Raw genomic sequence first — 10,452 nt, 5'->3', positions numbered from 1 at the left:
TTTGCTCCTCATTATTTGTGTTCTATTTCTTAAACACTTTTTTCCCAAATTGACTAGTTCATCCAAATTAATCCTGTGGTGTGACAAATGTTACAAATTAAATAAAGAATGTGTTTTATTAAGTAATCTGAGGACATAAAATCTTAATGCATAATTATGAAATAATTATCAAATGCTGTTTGAGAGAGTTTAAGATAATGCATCACTCCACAGGACAAATGGATTTCATGTCAACTACTCATAAATTGATTTTACAGTGCAGTATTTATTTGATATATATTATTTTGTTAATGAGTATTTTGTGTTGTCTAAGCACAAGTTAGATGATTAATAATTTTCACTAAAAATTTGCTCTTCTCTGTTTGTGCCTCTCTCTCTTCAGGTGTCTCTTTTGTGTTCATGCATGACTCTTCTGTTTGCTGATGGAACAGAAGGTCTTCAGTAAGTCCTACATGGTGTCCAGACTGCCAAAATTCGGTGCCCGTCCTGTCAATGGTACCCCCTCATCCCTTCCCAATGGTGCGACCCAGACTGTGCTCACGCAAGAGGGCAAGAATCCACCAGCTAGGCCAAATGGAGTGGTCAGAGCCTCCTCCTTCTCCATGAAATGGAGAAAGGATAGTGGTGGGCCGGTGGACCCTTCAAACCCAGCTGAGGGCACGATACCAGAAGAGAGGAAAGAAGTTAACTCCCAACATTCTCCTGGAAGTAGGGAGTTAAAAAGCCCTTCTACTCCCGCAACCAAAGTACGCAGGTCTGCCTCCACATTGTCCACTGGAAGCCCTAAGCCTGCACCCAAAACTCCTAAATCCATCCCGAGTCCTAAACCAAAGCCCAAATACTCTCAAATTACGACAGCCTCCAAAAGTCAGGACATATCCCAAAAAAGCTCAGGCTCCAAGCCAACTCAAAATGGGACTTCATCTCTGTGGTCTTCACCGGGCCAAGCAAGCTCTTCGGGGCTTCAGCGACCAAGGGCGAACTCTAACTCTACTCAAAGCACCTCTAGAGACCGTTTGTCCCAGTCCAACGACAGCCTCTCACGACAGTCGCTCGTGCCTGACTACATGGTGCGTTCTCAGAGCTTCACTCACTTCAAGCAACTGCCCTCGCTAACGTCCACCGCACCCATGACGCGCTCCTTCTCTTTCAACAAGGCTGTGGAGCTAGCCAAACCGCTAACTAATACACAGCTTCGTCCTCCGCGAACACTTGGACTCAAATCTCCTTTGAGCCTGAGCAAAGGCCGGCTAGTGCTCGGTTTGGGGGGCCTGGGATTTGAAAAGGGGATAACAGATAGACTACCTTCTGGGAATCCTTCTTCAGAGGGTTTAACACCTCCTAATTCCATAAAAAGGCCTCTTCTGCCTAACTCTGTGCTGACAAAACCCTCATTACAGGCCTACAGGCTAAATCGACCAATTCCTGCCAAACCGCAGTGCCCTCTAGTGGTTGGGAGGAGCCCAGTGGAGTGTGACATTATAACCCCGCCTCTCACTCCTGAGTTGCTCCATTGTGCCACAAAGAACGTAAGTGTCTGACTCTATAATTTACAGTACCATGCATATTTTAATATTTTGGATTACAGTCTGATATTTTGTGCAATAGTTCAAGAAATAGTTCCCAAATGATTTTCCTCCTTCTGTGGGACATGAGAGAAATAGCATTGTCAGATTTGTGAATGTCAGATTTGTCTTTTTACCGATATTCACAATTTTCTTATTTATTAATATTATAATTTAATATGGAGACTTCATAGTGAATGCTTTTTATTGTTGTCTAATGATTTGTTGCTTATTATTGTGTCTCAAATCATTATGCCATATATAAAACATGTTTTATTTTCAGTCAGTGTTCTTGTTCTAAATTTAATCATATTTGCATAGCTATTAGTAGCTCTACTGTAGCAAAAGGGGTATTTTGGTGCCACCACAGAGAAGTCAAACTATCGAAACATGATTGCATTGCAGTTAAATAGTTTTATTTCCATTCTGTATGTGTGAAAAGGCATCAGCTTCCACAGATTCCCCAGAGGAGCCTGTGACAGAGCCAGGGCTGGATGGGAACCTCCGCTACACTGGGGAGGGTATGGAGGACATGTCTCTCTCCTCTGCATCTTCTCTGGAGAGGAATGACACAAGTGAAGAGTTCCTAGATGACTTTAAAAATCTAGGGGACAAGTCGGAGAATGGCATCCCTCTTAACAAAAATCCTGTGGCCACTTCCACCCAAATGCGCCTGCAGGGATTCTTAAATGAGACCATGGACTGGACTGGGATTGGTGTGGCAGGTATAGCTATACGTTATTCATCTAATTCTTGCATTTATGTGACAAACAGTACAGTGTTGATAAAATTATCCTGTTGTGGCAAGCATGCAGAGTTTATGCTATGTTATACCATGTCTGTTCTCAGGTGGCAAGGCAGATTCAAGTGATCCGCTCCGTGGTCCGCCGCTCATGTCCCCTGACGTGGATCGTCACGCGACCTCCTCTTTGGAGCTCTCCCCCTCTAACAGCTCTGGAGGAACATACATGTGGGATGAGGAGGGCATGGAGCCGCTGGGACACAACACACACATACACCATTGCAGCAGTTATGAGTCAGACCTCAACAGCATTGTGAGTATACGCATACCCTCCCAAAATGAGTTTGAATTACCCTTAGAAAAAAGTACCGTGATGGAACTGTGGTGTAGTGATATCAAAACCTGGGATTTACATTTATGCATTTAGCATACATTTTTCTACAAGCTCCAATGTACAGTAAGCATTTAAATACATTTAATACAATTAAGAATAAATTATATAAAGAAATGTAGTGAATAAAGATAACTAGTAATTTTTTTATTATAATTATAATAATAATATAATAATTATAATTATAATAATTCATTTTTTATAATATTTTTTGTTGTTGCAGATAATAAGTTATTTTGTTTTTGCTTATAATAATAATAAAATAAGAATTATTGTTTGATATGATTGTTCTTGCTAATTTATTATTATTATTATTATTAGTTAAACAATATTTTAATACCATGTAAATGGTAATGCCATGTTTTTGGCTGTTAATAATAATAATAATAGTAATAATAACTTTACCTCTGTTACCAGCCCAAATTTAACCACATCTAAACTATTCTCACATTATAAAACTGTAATACAACAGTGTGACTGAATGTGGCTCTGCAAGTCTTGTAGAAGGCTGTTCTGTTCCATACTCTGTGGGTGTTTGTAATCTTTCCTCTGCTGTGCATTTCGATAACCCATCGCTTCTGTACTACTTGTTGTTGGTTAGTATGTGCACTTGTGTGTGTGACCGGATCTCTCCGTCCCTATCCTGCTAATTATTTTTTTGCTAATTTGGGATTAGTCTCTGTGTCTCTTACTTGTGACTCTGCTGGAGTCTGACTCCGGGTCCCGCCGTTCTGAACAAAGGTCCTGTTCTATCTCTGCTGTTTCCAAAGCCCTTGATCGGGTGGGAATGCGGAATGGTGCCACTTAACATGCCAGCTTTTGATCCCAATGAAGCAGACTGTGATGTTAGTCCTAATTTTTTATTTATTTATTTTTTTTCTGATTCATGATGTCAGATTGGCTCAGTGGATTGCAGAAAGAGTTAGGCTGGATTTGAAACAGTAATCAGATTTGAAATACCAGACTCCTGTAGCAGATACACAAATGCACTGACACCACAGACATGCTGACTTGACTCTGACTTCAGACATTATGTAATCGCAGCATATATACATTTGAGAGCAGCTGAGTCATTGTTATCATACTTGAGGGTTGTTCCTCTGATGTAGTTGTATAGTGTGGAGGAGGAGTTCAGTTTACATAATGGACTGTGTTTCAGTTTGAGCTGGGCTATAAGTGACATCTTGTGGTCTACTGTAGGTACTGCAAAAATGTATTTTGCACGTGTTTCTTGTTTGTAATGCTTCTTAACACCAAACATGTAGTATTAAAGTTGGTTGCATAACTTTTCCTAGATCTTTATGAAGTGACTTTGCTAAACCTGTGTTACACTGTTACGTGTAAATCAGTGGGAGTCACATGCACGGTAATTGAATGATTAATTCGATCTCCTGACAGCAGTGGATCTGCTTTAGATCCTTGCTCTGTGTCTATCTGTAGTTTAAGACTCCTCTGCTCTTACCGATACTGAAACCGAGGCTGGGGCCGGGCTTTATTTAGAGCTCATCTGATCTTACCCTCAGGAGGTGATGTAATGGCAAACTTTATTTGCAGGTTGCAGTGTATAAGCAGGAGGTCAAACTTAAATTTAGGTCTAAATACAGTTTAATGCTGTTTTGTGGAATTTAGTTATTTTATTTTTTCTATTTTTTTTATTTATTTATTTTTTATCAAAAATAATAAATAAAAAATATATAATGTTCTCTTCCTAAATACGCTAAATTAAAAAACAAAACAAAACATATCAAACAAATATAAACATATCAAATTGAATAACAAGGTTGCATTTTGCCTAAATTAAACTGTCTCACATTATAGGCTAGTTAGTGTTGTACCAAATGTTAGTTGGAAATATTGACATTAACTTCTTGTTAAAATGTTCTCTTAATTAATGAATCAATTAAAATATCCGGTCTTTCTCTAAAAAGTTTTTCAAGGATTCTGGAGAACTGGGGGAGTATAGAAACAGCTCTATAATTTGTGAAATAGTGTTCATCCCCAGTTTTATATAATGGAATTACTTTTGAAATTTTAATTTTATTTGGAAATTTACCAGATTGAAAGGACAAGTTAAAGATATAAGTTAATGGCTCTACAATTTATTCAATAACTTATTTATTATAATCATATCAATGTTATTCCAATCCATGGAGGATTTGCTTTTACACTTTCTTACAATGTCCATTATCTCCTCACTATCCACTGTTCTAAGAAAAATAGAGCTAGGATTTCTATTCCAAAAATCAACATCCACCCCTTCTGTTGTTTCTGGCTCATTTATCATTTTTACCAAGTCTAGACCCACATTTACAAAGAATTTGTTACATTTACATTACATTTAGTCATTTAGCAAAAGCTTTTATCCAAAGCGACTTACAAATGAGGACAATAGAAGCAATCAAAATCAACAAGAGAGCAAAGATATGCAAGTGCTATAACAAGTCTCAGTTAGCTTAACGCAGTACACGTAGCAAGGGGTTTTAGTTTTTTAAATTATATAATAAATAAAAAGAAAACAGAATAGAAAAAGAATAGAGCAAGCTAGTGTTAGAGGCCTTTTTTTGCTTTTGTTAATTGTATAATAATTATTATTATTCTTTTTTTTGTTGTTGAAACCATTAACCACTTCTTTCTTATTATTTATTATATTATCATTGCCAGTGTAATATTCCGGGTAACTTTTTATTAAATTTTTATTTTTAGTTCAATTTCTAAAAATACTATTTAGAATATTCCATAAACCTTTAATATTATTTTTATTATAATCTTTTTATTATAAACTAATAAGTAATTCCTTCTTACACATTCTGATAATATTAATTAATATTTATTCTTATACTTTTTATATTTATTTTCTGCTTCTGGGGTTTGATACTTAATAAATTGTCTATACAGCGTGTTTTTCTTTTTGTAGGCATTTAATAATCCTTAAGTAATCTATGGATTCTTTATTTGCTTTTGTTTGTTATTATTATATTGTATTTCAGGACAGTATAATCTTTTTATTATAAACTAATAAGTAATTCCTTCTTACACATTCTGATAATATTAATTAATATTTATTCTTATACTTTTTATATTTATTTTCTGCTTCTGGGGTTTGATACTTAATAAATTGTCTATACAGCGTGTTTTTCTTTTTGTAGGCATTTAATAATCCTTAAGTAATCTATGGATTTATTTGCTTTTGTGTGTTATTATTATATTGTATTTCAGGACAGTTTTTGTCATACAGTGATGAAAAATCTTTAGGGATCCATTATATGCTTTAACAATATCATCTTCGTCATATAATATTTTCCAGTTTTGTTTCAATATTTCTTTCTTAAAAGCATTTGCTTTTTACAGTTCTTACTCTTTTATATTTGAAATAACTAATAACCTTAGGTTTCCTATACTTACAGTGATAGACAGTAAAAATAGGTAAATGGTCACTGATGTCATTATAAATAATTTTATTAAATGGAAAAATTTTATTAGTGTAATGAAGGCCATTTCAGTAGATGTACTGTATGATTTTAAATGTTGGATGCAGTTGAAAAATTCATGAGCTAGGGTGAGACATGCTGAAATTCCTATCTTAAGGTGGAGAATACAGGTGTTTGATTTGATTAAAACTAGTTTTCATGCTTGGCTATTTATTTATTTTTTGTCAGAAAATGTTTTTATCTTTGTGAAATGCATTGATATCAAAACCCTTACTGTACTTGAGACCACAAGAGGGCAGTATGGATTCAAGAGGCACAAGATATGTTTCTTTCCTTACATTGTATACTTGTGTGTTTTGTATGTTTTATCCCTCTGTTGAAAGCACATCCCCTTTTGGGCTCTTTTAAGATTTGTTTATTTGTTCTAAATATAGTCTGTCTTACAGGCCAATTCATTAGCTGCTAAATGATCTAGGTGCAGAAGCCTTTGTTTTTAACACCGTAAGTGATTCTGAGACATGCTTTTATCTGCTGCTGTTTCAGCATTAATTAGCTGAGATTTATAGAGCATTGTTTAAGCTTTATCATTTGCTAACATTACTAATACTGTAAACAGGATTTGTTAAATTTTTTATAAATATTTAACGTCTTTAATCAGCTCTTAATTTATTAGGCTAACTGGTTTATTGACTCTTTCTTATTTTGCTTAATCTCTTTGAGACCTGCGATTCCAAATGGCTTTTGAGAGCATTTTCATGCACACAACCACCACACGCTCTCAGAGCCTGTTTTTTTTGTGTGTGAGTGCTTGGCAGAGCTCTGTGTGGCACTACCAGTATGTGAAATCGAATCTTATGCACATATTCAGGGTGACAGGAACACAAACTGAAAGATGAAAAGCTGTTTACTCTCAGGCAGTGATGAAGCGTAGACTTTTCCCCCCATTTTTTTCCTATTCTGAGGTGCCGGCGGTGTTTTGAATACATGACAATAATATACTTGAGACACATCTGTTATGATTTAGTCTTTACTGATATAGAAACTTAGTTGTGCTCCTATAATACCTAAGCTAACTAATATGATTTCTGTCTTTACAATTGTGAGTTTAATGCTTTGTAAATTGTCTTAAGAGGTACATGAAAATGTACTGCATGTTCGGTCCTGTAACAAAGTTCATAGGTCATTTGAAGCCAGTGTGTCCTGGGCGGCGGTGTTTTGAATACATGACAATAATATACTTGAGACACATCTGTTATGATTTAGTCTTTACTGATATAGAAACTTAGTTGTGCTCCTATAATACCTAAGCTAACTAATATGATTTCTGTCTTTACAATTGTGAGTTTAATGCTTTGTAAATTGTCTTAAGAGGTACATGAAAATGTACTGCATGTTCGGTCCTGTAACAAAGTTCATAAGTCATTTGAAGCCAGTGTGTCCTGGGAAAAGAGATCTAAACTGCGTTTAATTAATTATGAAACATGCATAACAGTTTATTAGTATTTACAATAAAAAAGTATTAATTAGGCATTAAAAACATCACATTTTTGATACGAGTATTTTTGGAAAAATACATGACTCAAAGTTTTATGACATTTTTAACTATTTGAACTGATTATATTTTATAATAATGCAGTAAATATTGATATTTAGAAAGTGTTTTGATCCATAAACATAAGCATACTACCTACAAAATAAATACAAAAATGATATATATATATATATATATATATATATATATATATACCTTTAGAATTTTAGAATTACATGCACATTGACCTCTTTTTTTAAATTACCATTGAAAGTTTGGCTCTTTTCAAAGTATATCTGTAGGTGTCGGAGTAATTGTGTCATGTATGTAATATGATTCAGGAATTCAAACGCATTCCTTTTGATCCCCCCTAATATGATGTTTTACTCCCGAGCGCACCACTCAGATTGTGTGAAATGTGATGCGGATTCTGGGCTTGTCCGATAGGACCTTCCTTAAATGTTATCTGAGGTTCTGTCTGTATCGGTCCGGCTCTAAAGGGACCTTTAATCCGATCTTCCTGGCTGATTCGCACAGGCCGATGTGAAATGGGCTATGTTATTCCAGATCTTTCAGCACAGGAGGAGGATGCTGATGGAGCTTGGGCTGCATATCTAAGCTACCGCCCGGCGCAGTGAAATGTCATTTCCTCTGAAGCAACCTGCCGTGACTAAGCCCCTTTATACATGGACAGAGTCAGAGAGAGAGGGACCTGAGAGACTATGCATGTGTAGGTGAAGTGTATGAACTCTGGCTGCTTAGAATACACATTTTGTGTACACTTGTAAGACAGTACATTGTGTGTGTATGTATTAATGTCCTGGAGAGGGGCCTGTCTCTTTTTAAGTACATATTTATATGATGGATGGGATTGGAGGGCGTCTTGTCAGCTTAGATGACTTGAAGAGACGTTTTTGTTCTGTGAATGTATCATAGTTGCATGATTGATAATGTTTTCTAAAGTATGCTGAGAGCATATTTGTACTGTGGTTCTTTCCCCAGCTGCCTGCTGTATATGAAATATGAGAAATTATGCAGAAACTTTCATAATGTGCTGTTATTTTTGCAAGAAAGTCCCCGATTTAGAAAAGCCAATGTATTTAACATAGCTTGAAGGGATAGTTCAGTCAGAAATGACAATTCTGTCATTTACTCCATACATCATTTCTTTCTTCTGTGGAACACAAAAGAAGATTTTTCTTAAAGAATATCCTGGCTATTATTTTCAAAATTATGAAAATGAATGATGGCCAGGACTCTCAAAATGACAAAAAAATATGGGCCATATGATTCATGCACTACATTAAAGGTCTTCCAGCCATTTTGTGGGATAAAAAGGCAGAAGTAGTCATTATTAAGTCATTATACTATGAAAATCTTGAATCTTGACTCTTCCTTAGCTCTCTGTGAACCGTTAATGACATAAGTAGCAATGTCTGATTCGTGAGTAAATCATTCCTTGGTGTAAAATCTTTTTAATGAATCTGCTGATCGAATGCTGAATGATTCTTTTACAAATCAGACTGATCTGTTTCTGGAGTTCTCACTGACTTGATCTGGCAGATTAACGGCCCACTTAAATGGAAGATTGTCAGTAAATTACGACTTAAATTTCAGTCTGTTTTTCACATAAACCTATTGTTTGCCATCAGAATACTTGGAATAGAGCATAAGTTGTATGGACTAATTTTAGGACCGTTTTAATGCTGCTTTTACATTCTATTTTAAGCTGGACGGCTCCAGTCTGCATCCAATATTCTTTAAAAATTCACTGTTTGCGTTCCACTGAAGAAAGTCATAAGGGAACAACATTTTTGAGTAAACTATTTATTTAATAATAATTTCAATGTAATATGAAGTAATACGTTTTTGAAAGAAGTCTCTTATGCTCACTAAGGCTGCATTGTTTGATCTAAAATACAGTAAAATCAGTAATGCTGAATCTTCAGCAGCCATTATTCCAGTCTTTTGTGTCACATTATCCTTCAGAATTTTTCATTGTCACAATTTAAAAAGCTGTATTTAAACACAACATAATGGTTGCAATATTTAACACCACATAGTGCAGGGCTTAAAGTTCTCCGGCACCATGCCGGATCTCTCCGGCATGTGGCGTTTAGCTGCGGGAAAATAAGATAGTTTTCTTACTTTAAAAAAAAACAAAAAACCTTGATATCACGTTTGAGTTAATGAGTTCGCCTACCAATGTATGAGAGGAACACAGCTTTCACTCTCAACCAAACTAGCATTACTAGCCAATCAGACATTTTTGGTCCTATAAACATGAGACTCGCATAATAGTATCCAACTGCAGAGTCGCAGCTGATGAGTGCGACACATTCTGAAAAAGCTGCGAGGCGCAATGGTCAAAGATTTCCATCTAGAGCCATATTTATATAGAAAAGCTATTTTCTATATAATTAACGGAGCTTTGTAAACAGCTCAGAGTAACCACGTCATCTCCATAAGAACGATATGACTGGCAGAACAAATTTACCTGTAGTTTTGAAAAGGTTCTGTTCACACATGATCTCTTAACGGCAATTTACCAGTAAAGACTGTGTGAAAGGGGCTAAACTCTTCCTCTGCATATGCGGTGAGTTTGGGTTGCTTAACGTTCATCTGGGAAAACTGTGCGTTATCTCACTTAATTTGTAAATTAAGTCATTTATAAATCTATGCCAAAACAGAATACATCAACATATTTCTAAATATGCAATTTATTGTAGATTGCGATTTCAAAATAAAAGTTTCTCACTTTGCATATATGGCCAAATATTGCAATTAAATGGATT

The 10,452-nt window shown here is 35.6% G+C and overlaps 1 protein-coding gene across 1 annotated transcript in view; it reads left to right on the top strand.

The window, feature by feature from the left end:
- Positions 1-381: 381 nt before the first annotated feature.
- LOC107716023 (serine-rich coiled-coil domain-containing protein 2-like) overlaps positions 382-10,452 on the top strand; it is a 22,889-nt gene continuing 12,818 nt past the window's right edge. Inside the window, exons 1-3 of the mRNA XM_016522335.1 lie at positions 382-1,529; positions 2,008-2,290; positions 2,415-2,620. Coding sequence (XP_016377821.1) covers positions 423-1,529; positions 2,008-2,290; positions 2,415-2,620 — 1,596 coding nt within the window. The 5' untranslated portion in view covers positions 382-422. The remainder of the gene's footprint in view (positions 1,530-2,007; positions 2,291-2,414; positions 2,621-10,452) is intronic.

The sequence above is a fragment of the Sinocyclocheilus rhinocerous genome, unplaced genomic scaffold (genome assembly GCF_001515625.1).
Source record: "Sinocyclocheilus rhinocerous isolate Xijiao unplaced genomic scaffold, SAMN03320098_v1.1 scaffold749, whole genome shotgun sequence".
NCBI classification, from domain to species: Eukaryota; Metazoa; Chordata; class Actinopteri; order Cypriniformes; family Cyprinidae; genus Sinocyclocheilus; species Sinocyclocheilus rhinocerous.
The sequence above is the reverse complement of the archived record's forward strand: the minus strand, read 5'-3'. Positions and strand labels throughout refer to the sequence as shown.